Source organism: Neltuma alba, unplaced genomic scaffold (genome assembly GCF_004799145.2).
Source record: "Neltuma alba isolate B1F8T4 unplaced genomic scaffold, ASM479914v2 tig00003640_pilon, whole genome shotgun sequence".
Classification (NCBI taxonomy): domain Eukaryota; kingdom Viridiplantae; phylum Streptophyta; class Magnoliopsida; order Fabales; family Fabaceae; genus Neltuma; species Neltuma alba.
The window spans coordinates 15,281-35,114 of NW_021633368.1; the positions used below are offsets into that span (position 1 = coordinate 15,281).

A 19,834-nucleotide genomic window follows, 5' to 3' on the forward strand; every position below is an offset into this window, starting at 1 on the left:
TGTCTGTCTGAAATATGCTGGAAGTGCCTTATAAATAGAACCAGATAAGTAATTAAACAGAGATAATTATGATGATTTATGGATTTTCCCTCAAATTAACAAGAAAGTATCAACATTCACGTCTAATTAATTAATCATTTCAGATAGAATAAACTAGGCGGATTAGGAGGTGTTATGTTAATTTTACAAAAAAAACACTGCGTTAAGAAGCAAAAGTGATAGGATGGGGGCATTAACTTGCTTATTGATTAAGCATTCCTTAGTCGCGACAAAACAGGGGATTAGGCGTGTAAGCTTTTGTTGGGTGGAGCAGGTGATCTCAAATTAAATGGAATATCCTGTTCATCAGCGCAGCGTAGCCCCAATCAAAATCTGGATTCCATCGCTAATTACACTGTGGCGTGGTTGTTAGAAGTTAGGTTAAACCAGTCTCCAAAATTAACGAGCAACCTCACACGGATCTCAGATCCATATCAAGGCTCAAGCACGTATTTACATTCATTGCCACCACCCAACCTCCGCCTCCCTCATCCTTGGTATGAAAATTAATCCGCTAATTTGAATAGATTTAAAAAGTTTGTTAAGTTAGTTATTTGTAATCAACATATGTTATTTTATCCAGAATATCTTATTAATCATGTGCAATACTGCAATGGCTAGCTATTTTTAAAAAAATAGATAAATACAAGAAACAAAATAAATTGAGTTCTTATATTTATGACTATATTAAATATCAAACTAACTCTTATGTTAAGAATTGAAATTAGCATTATATTAGCCCACCATAGTATTGATTGACACGTGGCCATTTGTTTTCCAAATTGAAATTATATGCCCCCTGTTGATGACCTACGCCAATGCCAACGAATGAATGGCACCAACAATGTAAATTAAAAACATCACTGGCTGAGTCCATATAGAGTAAATTAGACGTGAATAGTGACTCAGTGTGCATATTTCTTGTTACTGTACGCCTTCTCTCTCTAAAATATAAACTCAGTATTAAAAGAAGTGCTTTATTCATCGACTCTCAAAAGTATACATATATATATATATATTTGTATGTATATATGTGCGTGCGCATGTTGTTGATCATAAATGCCGGCCTTTTGTTCAAAGAGAAGGAATAAATGAATAACACGGATAATGAAGTATTCTAAAATGAAGAACCTGAGAATGAGAAGAGAGAAATAGCAAACAAAATGAAAGAGGAAGGGAACGAAGAGAGCAAGGGTTGCGGTAAAAAGAGAAGACAGAGCAGAGGCGTGAGTTATTACATTGAGAAAGTTCACACACGAGTGGAGACAGATGTGACATCAAACATAAGGACAAAACACACGGATGACAACAGAGCAGTGGAGACAGGGAGGGGTAAGGAAACTAGAGAGAAAGGGCCAAGTCTAGATCAGGCGGAGGAGGGGCCGTGTTGTCGTTGAAGGCGACGGCGCCATGATCCCCGGCGAAATCTTGGAGTTGAAACCTGGGTTCCCACCCTCCCTTCATCGTCTTGTCCCTGTGCTTCTCTGCAGTGGCTGCCCACCCCGCACGGCCCTTGAGGCTCTTTCCAAGGTTGTGGATGAGATCAAAGAACTTCTCCATCTTTGATTCATCGTCGGCATCATCATCTTCTACTGGCGGGTTGTGGTCGCGCTTCTTTCTCTTTCTGCAGCTTCCTCCTCCGTTAGGCTCATCCATCCAGAGACCAGCGACCTGCTGCTTAATTTGCTCTGATTAAAGCTGAAGCTCGTGTCCTGAACGCTCCTTCATGGCATCTTAAAAAAAAAGGTGACGAAGGCACGAGACAGCGATGCAGAGCGGCAGAATATTGCGTCAAATTCTTCCTCCCTTCGACATCACAAAGATGCCCCACACCCTCTTTGGTAAATGACCATCGCATCCTCATCCCAGTGCTTTTTGGGAGCACATTTGATTGGCGGTGGGTAAGGGAGGGCCCGCGGAATTTTAGTCTACGTCATTACACGTGGTCACCCTGACCTCCCCATGACGACAGCGCTCAACCCGCCCACTCCTTTTGGGAATTAAAGGAAGTATTAACTCTTAAAACACAGTTGTAAAAGTTATTTGAAATGCTAAGATTAGGACTGCAATTAATTAACCAAAAGGATAAGAGGAAAACATGATGCTAGCTTGTGTGGAATAAAGGGGTTGTTAGGAAATAGTGAAGAGCGGATGATACGTGGAGGTGAATGAAAGATACAAGTGGGAGCGCCACACTTAGCATGTCCCACAAAGAAACATACGCGCGCACTCCACCTCAAAACAAGCACGACAACTAGCCCGGGGTCTCCCTCGTGAGCCACGCATCCTCCTCCTTTGCAACCGCTAGTCCAATTTCATTTTTAATTTTAATTTTTATTTTTAAATAAGAATGACTAAAATCAATCTGGCAGTCTCTTTCTACCGCTGAGTTGTATTGTACAAGATTTTTTTAGTATTCAAAACGTAAGTCATCACGTAAGAAACATGTAGGCAGCATTACATATTTTTCCACAAGCGATGTGCATGCATATGAGGACGGAGAGTCGTTTTCGAATTTTATTTGTTTATTCGGTAATTAGATACTGTTGGGAAACAAAAACGTAGAATATTAATATCACGTGCAGTTTTTGCCAGAGCCTTTAATGAACAAAACTGTGATAATGTGATGCGCGCCGAGGACTTCTCTGCGATTAGGATATGACGAATTACGCCGTATCGGTTGTTAATTGCCAGCAGAGGCCGACAAACGTGAAACGAAAGCGCATACATTACAGTGAATCGTAACGTGATCACTGTCATTAATAGGATCGGAGCAGCACTTAGAAAGCCGCGGCTTCCTTTTCTGGCCTGCTTATTTTGACTGTGCCACATAGCGTGATTCCCATCCAAACTAAACTAAATCCACGCTCTTAATCGATTATCAAATCCAACGTATTATTACTTTCAATTTTTAATATAAGAGCTAATTTAATTCTTAATTTCATTTTAAATAATATAAGATTATAATTTACTTTATCTCTTGTATTTATTTATTTTTTTAAAATAATTCTTGATTGCTAATAATATTTTAAGAAATACAATACATATTTATTAAATAAATAACTAAGTTAACTAATTTTCTTAATCTACTCAAATTAGATAACTAGCTCTTCTATTAACGGGTGAACATAGTAATTATCAGCCATGCGTTCCCTGGTAGATATGCGAGGATACCATACAAAACCCCACGCGTGTAAGCTGTAATCCGTCAATGGCCAATCGAGTTGCATCTCAACCACAAAAGCTTATTAAAATTTCAGGGTCAAGCTTGCTATATGCGTTCCCAATCATTCAAACAATTTCCAATTCCGCTGTTTATTAATTATTACCATGTGGTCATCCTTTTTCCCTCGTGTGTGAATTTTCACTACGAATTTTATATCACGCAGGATATATATATATATATATATATATATATTACTTAAAACGATGTGGATTCAGAAGGGAAACTGACGCCGTAAGAATTGTTAAATGTTGTGGTTAAATGAACGCATCTGGATTGGCAACAACCCCCCTCTCTTTTTCCCTAGCAATTAAAGATTTATAACAACGTGATGATTGAGAACGATTAATCCTTAAAACTAGGCGAACAAAAGGAAATTTAGAATTCTACAAAAGAGATTATTGCTCTTGGGGTACGGGTCGTGGAATGAATGATGAGGGGGCAGAAAAATAATTATAATGGCAAGAAGGACGATAATTCCGTGAGGTTCCAGCATGTGGGGGTTGGGTACAGTGACAAAGCTGTGGCGTCCATACGATTCAACAGCGACGTGTCTTCGTTACGTACATTACCATAATCCAATTCGCAGGTTCGTCACTTCTTTCGTTTCCAGTTAATTTATTAGTACTGTCTCTTATCCTAATTATAAAATGTCACCTGTAGTTCTTATAAATAAGAACGGAGGTTGTGTTTCTTAACGTGCCTTCATTAAGCAAGGAGATTTTACGTGGTAAGGCTCTTCCTCCTGCGAGAATCTTGCATTGGTAGAGAGGTGGAAAGGGCTTTTTTACCGATATACGATAAACAGTAAAACAATATACCAAAATGCTACACTTTTGAAACTATTTACCAATATATTGCACTTAAAATCGTTCTTGACAAGAACGATTTTAAAATTACACACAAGTTGTTCTTGGCGTGAACGATTTCAGAAATCGTTCATGCCAAGAACGATTTTACTTTTTCCTGTTCACTCTCTCATATACGAATCTCTGCCAATTTTACATGCAAAAATGAGAATTCTTGACAATACTCTCATGAGGCTATAACGTTTATATTGCATTAAAATTTGAAAATCCCAAATTTTTTTATTTTTTAAGTAGAGCTTGATGAAATTTTCTATTATTTCCTCTTCTTTTTATTTTGCTCATATCAAACAATACGTAACAAAAAAATTATGCTTTGATTGTAAATTTTTAATTGTAGCAATTAAGCTATAGGACTATATTATTATTATTATTATTATTATTATTATTATTATTATTATTTTGGTCACAGGCATAAAAGGTCTATGCCCAATACTTGATTTCTCATCAAACCGAACAAATGCCACACGACAGGCTTTTTTACCAAAATACTACAAAAAGTAAAATTATATACTAATATGCTGTACTTTTAAAAGTATTTACTAATATGCTACACTTAAGATCGTTCTTCAAGTGAATAATTTTTAAAGTCATTTATCTGCTGAATAATTTTTAAAAGCATATTGGTAAAAAAGCCTGTCGTGTGGTATTGTTTGGTTTGACGAGAAATCAAGTATTGGGCATGAACCTTTTATGCCTGTGACCAAAATAATAATAATAATAATTTAGTCATACAACTTAATTGCTACAATTAAAAATTTACAATCAAAGCATTTTTTTGTTACGTATTGTTTGGTATGAGAAAAATAAAAAGAAAAGGAAATAACAGAAAATTTCATCAAGCTCTATTTAAAAAATTAAAAAAATTGAGATTTTGAAATTTTAATGCAATATAGACGTTGTAGCTTCATGGGAGCATTGTTAAGGATTCTTATTTTTGCATGTAAAATTGGCAAAGATTCGTATGTGAAAGAGTGAACAGGAAAAAGTAAAATCGTTCTTGGCGTGAACGATTTCTGAAATCGTTCACGCCAAGAACGACTTGTGTGTAATTTTAAAATCTTTCTTGCTAAGAACGATTTTAAGTGCAGTATATTGGTAAATAGTTTCAAAAATGTAGCATTTTGATATATTGTTTTACTGTTTATCATATATCGGTAAAAAAACCGGTGGAAAGAAAAAGAAAAGCATAGACTCTCAGAAAAGGCGAGGAAGCCACTCCAACAGCCGGCATCCGCATCACAGAAATCAAGGCATTGACTCTGCCTTTTTTTATCCCATTTATAAAATTATACTGCATAAAAATATGTGTAAATTTTACATTCTTAAAATAAAGTATATATTCCTCTAATTCTTAATATAAGACTCATTTAACTAATTTGATTAGATTAAAAAAGTTAGGTAAATTAGTTAATTATAAGAAAAGTGACACATTTTTCTTAAAATACCATAATCATCTTTCTTAATACCCCCATCTCTTTTCTACTTGATTATGGTTGAGAAAGTATCTATAAGGGTAATTTAGAGAAAATTGATAAATATGAGAAATGAGTCTTATATTTAGAATCAAGACCAACTCAAGAATTGGATACTATATTAAGAATCAGAGGAGTATTAAATAAAAATAAATTTATTAAATTTTAAGACAATTAATAAGATTTAATATTTTTATTGACTCCCATAAAACATATTAAAAATAATTTATAAATAAGACTAAATAAACATTATACTTACTAAAATATTTTTAATTCTTTTTAATTATAAAATTATCGTCACACAGTTTCAAACTCTCAATTATTATTATTTTGCGCCATCACGTCGGTCATTATTTTAGCTACGCACCATCCTTCACTGTACTGCCGTAATTAGTACTCCCGTCCTTTTTATAAGATTTAAATAATCAAATTGCATGATTTAGGCAATATGTTATAATTAATTAAAAGTAATAAGTACGTGAAAAAAATATATTTTTGTCTAAATATATTTGTATTTACAAGAGGATAAGTGAAAGACAGAAATAATGAGAAAAAACATAAAAAGAATATGTCAAAAAATAATGTAATTAATTGTAGGGTAAAAATGATAAAAATGCTCTCTTTTTTTATAGCAGTAATTAGTACTCCCGTCCTTTTTATAAGGTTACAATAATTGAGTTGCATGATTTAAGTAATATGGTATAATTAATTAAAGGAAAAATTGTCAAAAAAAGATATTAAAAATTAAAAAATTACATATAGGGACCCGTTTACAAAAATTATTGTCATTTACTCATCAATTATTATCAAAATCAATATTAATATTGTAAAGAGTCCCAATTTGTAATTTTTCTATTTTCAAGATCTTTTTTTACAATGTTTTTCTTAATTAAAAATAATAAATATGTAAAAAATATTTTTGTCTAGATATATTTGTATCTACAAGAGGCTAAGTGAAACACAGAGATAATGAGGAACAAAACATAAAAAGAATATGTAAAAAAAAATAATGTAATCAATTATAGGTAAAACTGATAAAAATGTATTTAATGTTTAAATAATTTCAAACTAAATCTTACAATAAGAAGAGAAGTAATTTAAAAATTTGAATGATGTGAAAGGTAGAGGAGTAGTAGAACTTGTTAAGAGCAAGACGGGAGGCGAAATTGAAATTTTAAACCCTCAATCCTTGGAAGAGGAGGCCTCCATAACCAAAATCCAGGAACCAAATTCCCAAGCCGAACTCCGGGATATAGGATTATATAAGAGAAGTTGTTCGACCTGATACTCTGTGCGTGGGTATATATGTGAAGATCAAATGGTGGGGCAGAAATTGTGGCTGGAACTGAAAAGCCACACAGGCAAACACTAAAATGAAAGCCATGAATTAAGGATTAACGAGCTACAAGATGCAGCATACAGAAAACAAGCTAGTTGGTAGCTGCATCTGCGTGTGGACATACAAGCAAACACAACGAAGAGGGTATGCAGAAGTCGGACTGAACTTAATTGGAACTGCTGGTCAAAAAAAAAAAAAAAGAACATAATTAGAACTAACTTCAAAGCGAGAGGCTGAGATTCATGCCCTTTTCTGCTTCCCTCTCCTCATCCGCTACTTTCTTCTTATCAGGAGAAGCATGATCTGGTAGAGAGGAGTTCAGAGGAGCATGCTTTTGGCTCCGATCCTGATGAGGATCTACTTCCATGAAATCTTCAATTTGAAACTGCGGCTTCCAAACTCCCACTCTATTCTGTGCCTTGCCGCTCCCATTTTCTGTCTCCCCGTACGCATCTGACCCAAACTTGATCAGCCGTTCGCGGCTCTCTCGAATGCTTCTGACCAGAGCGAAGAATTTCTCCATTTTGATTTCATCATCTTCTTCTTCGTCATCCTCCCCGCAGCAAATCTTCCTCTTCTTGCTGTCGCTCGTGCCCTCCATGCTCACGGGTTTTGATTTAAAGGAAGAAGGAATGTATGGGAAGGAGTAATAGATGAATTTTCCGAGAAAAAAGAGAGAAGGAGCGGTAATGGCATGCAGTTTCCGGGTTGCTTCCCTGGCTATAAGGACATTCATTCCTGCCAAAAGGAATCTAGAAGATCAATATGCCAAGGAGTATGACGAGTTATTATTGTGACGTATATATTCCAAGTCAAGCCAAAAACATTCTATATACATGTTAATTATATTATACGGGCAAATAATTGTGCTTTACAAAAATAATGGTGTTAAATAGCGGCCAGGCGGATACCTCGCGAATGAAGTTGAACAACAATCAAATAGCCCCTGCCTTTCTGTGTATTCCATGCGTTGGTTCTCTTCTTTTTTAAGAAAAAAAAAACGTAATGCGTTGTCGCTTCCCAGTAAAAAACTCCAAAAGGCAAAAAGAAAGCACACGAGATTTCGGTGATACGATGTTCCATTTATTTTATTTTTCATATTTATTTATTTATTTTAAAATCGTTATTATAATAATTGTATATGTTAAATATTTTATTAAATAATAATTGTTCTTAATACATATTATTAATAAGAATCTGATTCTTATATTAAAAAGCGGATCAAGTACATAATCATACATGTGTTTGGGGGTTCTTTGGTAAAAAGCAAGAACGAAGGGGTTAGTCTGGTTTAAAGCAGATCGAATTTCCCTCATTGGATGAGGCCCAGGGCTGACGTCGCTTCCGTTACGTCACTAACCACCATTCGGACAAACAATCTTTCTAAATAATTTCTCACATAAGTGAAGACCTGCCACGTCAACGCGCTTTCGAGTCAACAGAAATACAATTTTTTGTAAGGGAAACAAATCAGAGCATTAAAAAAAAATCCTTATCTAATTGGAATGTTACGTTCTAATCCACTGTAGAGCCGTTAATCCAATTAAAAATGGTTACCGTAGTTACCGCATTTTATACGCATTAAAAAGGGTGTCAATAATCAATAACGCAGTAGCTCTGCCTCGTAAACCGTTCATTTTTATTTTTAATAGACGAGACTGTGTCGGAATGAACTATATATATATTTATATATAGTGGTCACAAGACATCATAAATATCACATCGTATATGCATGAATTTATTGCCCTGATCTTTCTCTTGAAATTTTGGTAATTTTATTATCTTTTCAGTTTGTCATACTCCTAATAATTTTGAAAACTATTCTATAATGTAATTGGCTAGATTTTATTTAGAACAGAGTTGGTGCCGCATTTTGGCAAAAATCCTTCAGGTGTTTAGATTTATGAATTTTGTCCATCCCGAATTTGTTTAGTCGTGGGGCCTTTTTTTTTTCTTTTTTTGTTTTCATTTTCACCATGCATTTCATTCCTAACATGTCATCCGGTCCTAAATATACATAGGACCGGCTTTATAATGTAAATTAGATTACAAACTGTGTCTTATATTTAGAATTGAAGGATTATTAATTAAGGTTGTCATTTGAGTAAGTTGATCCGGATTTAATTCTTATAGCATATGTTATGCCAAAAAAATTCCTCCAGTATATGAAGCATGTTTACTCGGAAAGATTTCACTTTATTTTTGCTATAAGAAGAAGAGTTTAAAATTTCATATTACCTAAAGTTCAAATTCTGGATAAAATGTTAAATATTTTAGGGAGACTAAAAAAAATATTTGTAAATTTTAAAATTCTAAATTAGTATTGTTTAGTGTTTACTATATTTTAATAATAATTGACAACATTTAAAAATTAAATCACAACACATTTTTGTTGCTATTTCTGAGTTAAAATTTCGAAATTTTAAAAGTATTTTTTGGGATTTTGTAATATTATATGTATGGGAAGCAAGGAAAAATTAATTTAATCCCTTTGGCGGAGGAAAAGAGAAGGAAGGACAGGGAAAAAGATAAAATAGAATAATAATGAAGAAGAAGGAAAGCAAGGGATGGGGGGATGAATATGATCAGCCACCTTAGGAGGAGTGTAGGTAAGCAGTCCGGTCCCTATGAAAGCAGGTTGGAATTCGTAGGCCCATGAAATACGTTGTCCCCCACTCCGCTGATATTGTCAACTCATTTAAGTATCACATTTTAAACACACCATTGGTAAGTAAACGAAATATTGTGGGTAACATGAGAAGAATAAAGAAGATTAAAGGGTAATTTTATCCTGAAGTGTGAACAAATTAAAAGCTTCCTCATTTGCTCTCATTTCTTGGAGTTGCTGTCTCTCTTGCGACACACCCCTGCATTAGAAACCCAAAAGGTCAAGGTCATTCCTCGTCTATTCTGGAATGATTAAAGCCAAAGCTAAACTGAGAAAGCCCACGTCCACAGTCCCCTCCTACACCAGACGCTAAGAGAGAGAGAAAAAAGGAATAATAATTAAGTAGGAGTGAAGAATGAGAGGGCTTTTCCTTTTGCCCTCTCTTGAGGATAACTTGAGGCGGAAGCCTTCCATTGCCCACCCCACCTTCAAGCTGAGCTGTCCCCTTTAATGATTCAGCAGTTGAAAGTCTGGTAGTGCCACAACCCTCATCTCTTCTTTTGTGAACCTCCAAATAAAGCCATTGCCGACCTGCCTGGCTACCTACCTTTGCAACATCATTCTCAATCTTTCACTTTGCCTCCATTTCCTCTTCTTTAGAACAGAACACAGACATTTTGCAGATTAGCTGTTCTGTGAGATCCATTCATTATAATCCTTGATTGCACACTGTAGTCTGGTCGTCATAACAATAATGACAAATTGAAAAGGCGGGAAAATACTTGTGTTTGGCTATCTCAAATCCTAAACCCTGCCCCTTCTCTCTTTAACCCTTTTTCTTTTATTTTGGGTTTCCTTGGTGAACGCATGTCTGGTTTCTACCTACCTTCTTTGCGCATGAAGAATGTGGCCCATCATTTTGCGCGTGCAATGAAAAATCCAATTTGCCCCTCCGTGCTTCTTCATTTCGAGTATCTTGACATTAAAATAAGAAAGGAGAAGTGAAAAAGAAGACTAAATAAAATAGTACTAGCATATCTTCTATGACTTCTCTCCATTTTTGTCTCCCTCTATTCAATTTAAAAATATCTTACGCAGCGACCGAAAGTCTCACCAGTCACCACTTTTCATTAGTGGCACGCGTAGAATTTATCTTCTTATGAAGCTTACTGATTAGTTTGTAATAACTATTGTCCTCTTTTCTAACTTCGATTTTCTTATTCTGCATTAACTTATCTATTCGTTTTCCAATCTGATCACAATGTTATCATGCATGCCAATGGATTCTGCAAGCTTGCAGCCCCTCGGCTCGAGTAGACAAATAGTTCATCCGAGCCAAACCCACAATCCTCTCGTCATCATGGGAAACAGAAATTTTGTTGTTCTGTCAGACATCAAGTCCACCGAAAGAACCACTGTCTGTGCAAGAAACAGTCTTACGTTGTTGAAGCACCCAAGCATAACATTCATTTATAAACTAGCCAAACAAAGAAGCTCTGAAGGGGTGAACAAGTCCAAACTTCCATTCCAAACCTGATTAATTGCAAGATACAGTTTAGCAAATAGTTGGGGGAGGAGCATCTAAAACTCAACTCCTAACATTCATTCGCCTGTAACTTATACAAGGACACACAACACTTTCACAATTATAGAAACGGGTATAAGATTGGATCAGCAACGATCCAAGTCATTGTGTAAAAAGGAACGAGGAAGCCTATCACGCAAGCAAGTGACGGGTGGGATTGTGGGGGTCTGCAAATCTCCATAAGCATTCCAACAGAAAGGATCAAGCACGGCGTCTCGTTGAGCAGGATGAAGCTCTATGTCTGAGAGGGCTAGGTGGGTGCAGGGGACTGAGTCACTACAGGCAAAACGCATAGGTGGGCTCCTAACATCGTAGCTTCCCTTGATGTTGGTGTACACTATATCTGATACAAACACTGCTGAACTCTTGTTGGTGCAATCCTGAGTGACGCAGTAGAACTGATCTATTATGATGGGGTTCTTCACACTCTCCATCTCAATGTTACTGAATGACACTTTGAATACTGATCCCGATCCGCCTTGCCACGTCTTTATTCTAACCCCATTATCTGACTCTTTGATCACCGATTCCCTCACCTTGATGTTCCTAACACAGGCTCGAGTGTTGCGTTTCCCCAAACTTCCAATGCTGAATTCAGCAACAACGTAACAAAATTAGCTCACAGGACATGTACGTTTGGGACTGGAACTTTTATGAAAAGTACCTTATTCCATGACCAGGTCCACATGAGATATTCTTGATATCCACATCATAACAACCAGTTCCAATGGACACACAGTCGTCGCCTGAAAAAAATCAATATATTACGGGACAAGTGTAAGAGAATTAGAGCGAGGTTATGTTTTCCGGTGTAGTTTTGTGACTGACCATTAGAAATCACAGAATTGTATATTCTAACGTCCTTGGTATTTTCGATGTGAATTCCGTCTGTATTGGGACTTAGTGCCGGGGATGTTATGTGGATTGATTCAACGTGGACGTTTGTGCAGCCATCAAATCTGAAATGAAACTGGGGGCTGTTCTGGATCCTCACTCCTTTCACAGTCAAATTTGAGCTCATAAAGAACCTTATGGCCTGAACCATAGACATGCCGAGCATCATGTCCTTTATCAAGTTATAATGCAATGACAGAAAAAACAAAATGGAGAAGAATGTGTCCACAACTTACAACTGGGCTATCACAACGCCCTGGCAATGTTGTCCCCTGAGGTCCCTGTACCGTTCAAGGTGGGTTCAACAACTGTTTGATGCGCACCAGTTTTTAAAACTTTCGATATTAAATTTCAAATTATCAATACCTTGTGAGGCTTACAGGGAAGGTCCCACCATTTTTCTCCTCTCCCATCTATTAAGCCTCCTCCTTCAAGCGACATGGGGTTGATTCTGTAAAATACAAGCCATTGGCGCCGAGTGATGTTCCCAGGCCAAGATTCAGGTCCATCAGGTGGCATGATAGTCCCATCAACCTAGCAGAAGTCCATCACTCAGCTTTACTTAACTACCCCTTAACGCATACAAGAACCGAATAGAACAAAGTAAGATTACCTTTACAACCAAGCGACCTCGGCAAGGGCCTGTGAAGATGGTAGACTGGACGATGAAGGAAAAACCAGAGGGAACATGTATTACATTCACTGCCGATTCACTTTGGCAGGCTGTGTCCCACGCCATCTTGAATGCCTCTGTATCATCTGTTATTCCATCCCCAATGCCCCCAAATATTCGTACATCAAAGTAACTGGTGGCATTATGGTTATTCTGTTTCCCGGGTTGAGGTGATTTATGAGAATGATGTCTAGCTTGGGTGCAACAAAATGAGCTCAAAATTATACATAATGCCAGTAGTGAAATATGGGAATTCTCCGTTTTAAGCATTTTCCAGGTCTAGAGACTTTAAAACCAGACCAAAATTGAAAAAAGGAAGGGAGAATTCTATTAGTGTCAACAACAAAAGGAGAAGGCTCTCAAATTAACGAACAAGCTATGGCACCCTGAGTTGCAGGAAGTAAAAGTAATTGACCTAAATGCCCACTATGAGCACTTTAAGTAGTAGAATACAGGTTGAACGGAGTCTGGAGGCCTTGAAGTGCATGCAGCTGCAAAAAAGCTGGTTCACAATACATGATAACGAGTCATAGTGGAAGCTCAGCACGGTACCTGATATTCAATGGTTTTACTGTGGAAAGCGACAAATACATTATAGGCGTTGGCATTTCTTTATACAAAGTGGACTCTCCATACACATGAATGTATATATGACTGTTCTGAAAAGCAGCAAAACGGAATAACGAGAAATCAGAGGAGTGGGCAGTCCTTAATCCTCCCATCTTCTTCCCATAACTGTCATTTTCTATTGGTCTGGCTATGCCATTCCCATAACATAGCCCTATCTGTATCAAAACTCTGCCTAGTATGAAGGATTAATTTAATGGACGCTTAATTAATTAGACTTTAACTGCTTTACAGAAAGTATAAAAGGTTAGCGAAGATTCCCATGTGCTCTGGTCTCCCATGACGGTGTCTTCACACCGATGATTACGGGAAATCAATCACAAATGATTAGCCTCACTTTGAGTATTGACATTTGCTTTTGACTCCAAAGTACTAACCTCAATTTCTTGCGTGTAAGATTTATATGAATGAATGAATGGACCTTTGTAAATTACTAGTATCTGAGTAAGACCTTCTTTCTTACCGGTTAATATATGTAATACACATTATATACGAAAACAATTTGAAATTCGTTACTTAGGTTTTGTGTGGATTACTATTAGGGGGGGAAAAAAAACATATGCTCGAATGCTCGCAACTGTCGGTCCACTAGAGTGACGCAGGGCTAGTGGTGGAAGAAATAATACAGCGGCAACCACAAAGTGAAGATTACAGTAGATTAATAAAAGAGATAAACGAGATGAGGGGAAGAGAATGGCAGGTCACATTAAAGGCAATATATAGAGAGGCAAACCTTTGTGCTGACAGGATGGCGCATCATGGCCTCAAGCAGAATCAACGAAGAAGACTACGGAGCACACCTCCACCGGAGATGCAGGAACACTTGCAACGAGACTTACTTGGCATTGGAACCCCAAGAAGAGTCCGCATAGAGTAGATCGCGTTTGCGTGGTGTTTTATTTCAACCCAAAAAAAAAAAAACTGTCGGTCCACTGCGAAGCTAATAGTTTCTGAAATCGTAGCTTACTTTCGCGGCTCAAACAGCGATGCCATTACTTCTGGCGATGCTTTTTGACTCCATTCAGTCTCTGGGAGCCAATAGTGGTGGCTTAGTATTATCCAACTCATTCTGTCTCAGACAGTTCCATAGCGCTAGCTTTCTAGCCTTTATTTTCAGTGCAAGAATCAGCTTAGGTTCTGTGATTGATTCCTGCCACTTTGTTTACACTCATCTCCCATTTGCGTAAATTCCAGTTTCTTTTTTCTTTTCTTCCCCTAAACACTAATCCCAAATACTGCTCCATCCCATTCCATCAATGACCATTTGGGCTATCCGCATGTGGCTTTGTATTATTCTTATTTTGTTTTGTGAATACACAAAAAACCCGGTTGTGTGCTTAATATGATTGTGCAATTGATGTTATAGCGAGCGTCAGTTTCGTTATTGCCATTGGGAGCTGCGAAATTAGAGGAAAGGAGGATGGACAGGACGAAACATCTTTCGGCGCAAAATCAGCAGACGATGTTTAAAGTAGAGGTGATTATGATTTCAGTTTCTTTACATTACAGGTGATTAATACCCGTCTTTTCAAGAACATCAATTAAGGAAACTTTTATAATGTTATGTCTAAATTTTTCACAAATTTTGTTGGCTTTGTATCATCGCGTCCAAGCTCTGTATTTTTCCCGAAGTCCTGTTGGGTATTGTATTTTTAATCACCAACTCACTCCTTAAAGAAAACAAAACATGCTTCCCATAGTCTCGCATGGAATGAAGAACAAATTTCACGACTTACAGTGCAATTTTTGCGAATTTTTATATTACGATATTAATATCAACATCAAAAGCAGGAGTTTTCAAACTCTTCCACGCAAGTGCACATCTCCAGCTGTATGCCGGGCAGCATATCTAAGCTGCTTCATTCCGCCAACTTTGCTAATCTTATCTCTCATGTAATTGTTTTGTTTGTATTATCACACGTTACCAGTTTTGCAGTGTATTGAAAAAAAGGCTTAGATTCCTTATCTTGGAGCAGAGCGAAGTCGCAAATAAAATTTATTTACGCAGGACTTGTCCATTGCTTAGGGTTTGAGAAATACACGTCATAGATTTTTTACTTTACACACACACACACACACACAAACATTAAGATGAATTAAATAAGTCATATCCAAACGAACCCTACCAGCTCCTTCCAGCAACTACCAACCGCCCACCGCCGTCGTTGTGGACGCGGCCAAGTTTTATAACGGGGAAAGTTAGAAACCAGAAATGACAATTGCCTTGAAAGCAAGAATATCGTATCGTACGCTGCAAAACTTGCCATCAACAAGGGAAAATAATCGACGAAGAAGCTTTAGAATAGCTACCATCTACATTACAATGCCATGTCGATAGTGGTCAATTATATTCAAATAAATAACTTCTCTAGTTAATACAACCTGTTGAACCTTGAGGGCTAGCAAAACCCATCAAATTCTATAAACAACTCGTAACTGTGAAGCTTCTAAAGCAGCTTTGTACGGCATGCGATTTAAAAAAATCAACAGAACAAAACAATTTTGACCACCTGAACGAAGAGGAGACTTAAATACAATTCTACAGGCAGAGACTAGAATTTTAACTAGGGAAGGCCGCATCACGATGACCCAAATAAGGCACACTGCTTTCGGGCGTGGGGCGGAATTAGCTTCACGAGCATCTCTGCAGGCACTCCCTTAAGCTCTGCATCAAATCATCAGCATCAATACTAGCATCATTGAACCCCTCAATATTAAGATTATCATATAATAACCACTTGTATGGGAATGGAGATCATTACCATTGGCCTTGAAGTTAAATAGTGGAGGAAGAAACCGCCCATTTGGCAAGCGTGTATTTGGATCCCGCAGCTCATCAAAGAATGGATGGGCAAGACCCTCCAACTACATTTGCACATAGCACCAATTGAAATAGTAAGCACAAGGTCGTTTGTATGTTATTGAGTGATTATATGTAACCATAAACATTGCCGAATGAAGCCAAAGGATGCACTTGATTCAGAAAACTACAAGACAAGCCATTTTATAATGTTGAAAAATTAGATACTCACAGCTGTGCATCGAAGATTTGGAGAGTACTGCAGTAGTCTTGAGACAAGATCCACGGCTTCAGGTGGCATGCGCTTGTGGAAGATCTGGAGATGAGTCATTCGAATTAACATTGCAATGCAGCAATTTCTGTGAATGGATAGAATAAAAGGGCGTTACAATACCTTGTGCCATGGATGGGCTTTAATTTGGGGAAATTTGTACTCTGTGTAATTAGGATTCATGCATTTAATTTCTTCTCTCGTTGGGGTACCCAAAACCTGCATTTGAATGCCATGGATATTGAGATATAAGCATCAGCATGAAGAGGCAGAGAACCATTTTTGCATCTAATATTCTTCACAACTTATCTCACCTTTATAATTTCAACAAGCTGATCCACTCCACTCTCACCAGGGAAGAGAGGCTGGAAGTAATAGAAACTTTGCTTAGTTTCCATAAAGCAAGGAATTCTCAATATAAAAGAATCCACAATCAACATCAAACAATATATAAAATGGTTAAATACCTGTCCAAGCAATAGTTCGCCTAGTACACAGCCGGCAGACCAAATGTCAATAGCTGTGCTGTACTCAGTAGCACCAAATATAAGCTCAGGAGCTCTATAGTACCTAGAGCAGATGTAAGATATGTTTGGTTCACCTTTCACCTGTCATATCCATTAAAAGAATAAAGTCATGTAAAAATAGAACATCCAAGAAAACAGAATAGAGGGTTTCCAAAAATATACAAACCAAAACTTTAGCACTTCCAAAGTCACACAGCTTCAACTGGTGAGTGTGAGGGTTGACCTGTAATGGAGAAGCAAATGAATTGAGTTAAGAAAATAAAGCCACAGAGAAAGAGAAAGCCAAAACTGTATGATTAAAATCCATGCATTATTTTGTATATGCCACAAGTTAAAATTCTGAGCGTTACACAGACAGCAGTGTCTTTAAAGTTTCGTAGATATTATGTTTAACAATTTCATGCATATAACTACAAATGTTTAATCACAATAATCAATTTTCACATCTAACTTTTAAGAATCTGTTAGCCTTGTAAAAAGACAAAAGAATAATGCCAAGTTAATATTGACTTCTTCAATAACAACAGGACAGTTGTACGTGCTTACTTTCCAGAATGATATTGACATGTGACACTGAGTACACCATCAAAATCAACAGACAGAAAAATCACAAAAGTACAAATAAAGCAACACATAATTTGCACAGTGCATTTTAACCAAACGTATGTGAGAGGGACATTAAATACTCGGTAGGATATCAACATACCAGTAAATTTTGAGGCTTTATGTCTCTGTGACACACTCCTATACTGTTGTGAATGTACGCAAGCGCTCTCAATATCTGGTAACAAAAATAATGATGATAATGATAATAAAGAGACGTGAGATTCAACAAAATGATATCCATTGAATACTCAGTAGGGTAAATATGATTAAAGACATACTAGCACAGTATACAGAAACATACTTGGTAGAAATAAAGCTTCACATATATCAACGGCATCCTTTGATTCATTTTATTGTAGTGTCTGATCACCCGATGGACAGTTTCAGGAACATACTCAAGTACCAAGTTAAGATAAAGCTCATCTTTTTCAGTAGTTGAAAAGAAGCAATGCTTCAAAGATACAACATTAGGGTGGTCAAGAAGACGCATAGTTTGCAATTCCCGGTTCTTGTATCTCTTGTCTTGAAGAACCTTCTTTATAGCTACTGTTTCACCAGTCTCCAAGCACTTTGCCTGAATAACAAAGGCCAAACAACATACAGTAATCATTACATGGCAAAGTTCCAAAAGCACCAAATCAAAAGCTTCCATCTAAAGAATAAAAGGACTAACCTGGAAAACCACACCAAATGAACCTTGTCCAACAACACGCTCAGCCATGTAGCTTATAGTCTACAGCCATTAGGAGGAAAATAAATAAGCAACTGAGCGCATTTTCTTCATGTAAAATATAAAAAGAACACGCAAGCAATTAAAAAAAATATACCTGCTTTGGCTGGCCATTTTTACCGCCAATGGTGGTCACAATTATATGGCCTGTTTCAGTCCCATTCCCATCTACAACAGTTGCCTCCATTTCCTGTAATTTATTTAACAAGCTTCAACATAAATAGACTGGATATGTATCAAGAATGTGTTCAAAGGGGATGCAAAAAGAAATGCAATCGGAGGAAGATGACGTGGAGGTTTGCTTTTACCTTGTCGTCTCTAATTTTCATGTCACTCATCTCCTCAGGCAGCTTGTCAATGCCAACCGTATTTGCATTTACATCTCTCAATCCAGAAGCAGGTGCTACACCCGCTGATGCCATCAAAAGAAGTGATTTGGCAGTCTAGCTTGCAGATTCAGCCACCTCAAACAATAGGTCATACAGACCCTATAGAGGCTAAATGACTTATAAAGAGCAACCCTGGGATTGAACAACAAATCGATCTTTCAAGTCTTCCAAAAAGTCAATGGTTCACCTGTACAACCGTTACACAGAAATAATAGGTAATTCCAACTTACAAAGAATAATGAGTTCAGCAGTGCACTACTTAAATGGAGATGATACCAAGCATACACACACAGATACAGGCCTAAATAAACTAGCTTTCTCATGCAACACCAATGAAAGAAAATTAACTATAAACGTAAAGCAATTTCTCTCGGTTGAGAAGGAGAGTATCTTCCAAAAGAGGACCCGGATTCTGTCCAGGTGGACATGGACAGCTTGTGGATCTAACAAAGCACTGAAGACCTAACAGAAACACGCCCAAGCAATTAAGATTTATAACAAAAAAATCATGCAATCTGAGTACAGCACCCCATCTAGTGCCGCAAAATAAGTGTGGCAGTGGCATACTACCCTCAGGACAGAGAGGTGGCATCTAAAAAGCAAGGCATAAAATATCTGACAGTCTAACGCAGTTTCTGGGCTAATATACAGATTTCTCGACAAACAACCAAAAAAAAAAAAACCAAGCAAATGGATATCCAAACTAGAACCGAAAAGAGCCCGAAACAAGAAAAGTGAGGTAGCCTGAAGGGATTTTCACCCGGCGATCAGCGTACAAGAAGGAATCGCATTTGTATTTTGAAAAATCTAAAGAAAAGACTAAATTGAAGACTGACCAACCAAGATGTGAATTAATAAGAAGCAAAAAAGCACAAAAATTGAAAGCAGTCGAAGTTTCGTCGTTGCAGGAAAGCGCATGAAGATAAACTCACCGATCTCGGGGGGAAAATTCAGCGGAGGCCGGTTGAGAAGGAAGACTGAAGATGAATAAAAAGGTGGGGGGGGGGGGTCGGGAGCTTGGATCTGAGGTTGCTGTATCCCTCGGATTCGGAAGAGAAGGGGAAAGAGACAGAGAAAGAAAGGAGGAGAGAGGAGCAAATAATTGACAACGTTGGGGTCGGGTTGGGCGTCTTTTGCTTTCTTTGCTTTTTATTTGCTTTGTCTGGTGACGGTGTCGGATCA

At 37.3% G+C, this 19,834-nt stretch overlaps 3 protein-coding genes across 3 annotated transcripts; all 3 read right to left on the reverse strand.

Annotated features, from left to right (window-relative positions):
* Positions 1-7,162: 7,162 nt before the first annotated feature.
* Positions 7,163-7,543, reverse strand: LOC114742102 (protein NIM1-INTERACTING 1-like). Its single transcript, XM_028930371.1, has one exon. The coding sequence runs from the start codon at positions 7,541-7,543 to the stop codon at positions 7,163-7,165; it is 381 nt and encodes a 126-aa protein (XP_028786204.1).
* A 3,504-nt stretch (positions 7,544-11,047) lies between these two features.
* LOC114742097 (polygalacturonase At1g48100-like) lies at positions 11,048-14,470 on the reverse strand. Its single transcript, XM_028930364.1, has 7 exons — positions 14,063-14,470; positions 12,643-13,204; positions 12,396-12,563; positions 12,266-12,310; positions 11,964-12,171; positions 11,800-11,881; positions 11,048-11,723 (listed from the first exon to the last, which is right to left on the reverse strand). Exons 2-7 carry the CDS (start codon positions 12,970-12,972, stop codon positions 11,222-11,224), a joined length of 1,335 nt encoding a protein of 444 aa, XP_028786197.1. The 5' UTR covers positions 12,973-13,204; positions 14,063-14,470; the 3' UTR covers positions 11,048-11,221.
* Positions 14,471-15,603: 1,133 nt separating this feature from the next.
* LOC114742098 (glycogen synthase kinase-3 homolog MsK-3) lies at positions 15,604-19,752 on the reverse strand. Its single transcript, XM_028930365.1, has 13 exons — positions 19,585-19,752; positions 18,572-18,839; positions 18,361-18,453; positions 18,207-18,266; positions 17,835-18,107; positions 17,634-17,708; positions 17,094-17,150; positions 16,868-17,008; positions 16,715-16,765; positions 16,524-16,619; positions 16,362-16,445; positions 16,092-16,194; positions 15,604-15,994 (listed from the first exon to the last, which is right to left on the reverse strand). Exons 2-13 carry the CDS (start codon positions 18,683-18,685, stop codon positions 15,909-15,911), a joined length of 1,233 nt encoding a protein of 410 aa, XP_028786198.1. The 5' UTR covers positions 18,686-18,839; positions 19,585-19,752; the 3' UTR covers positions 15,604-15,908.
* Between the last annotated feature and the right edge of the window lie 82 nt (positions 19,753-19,834).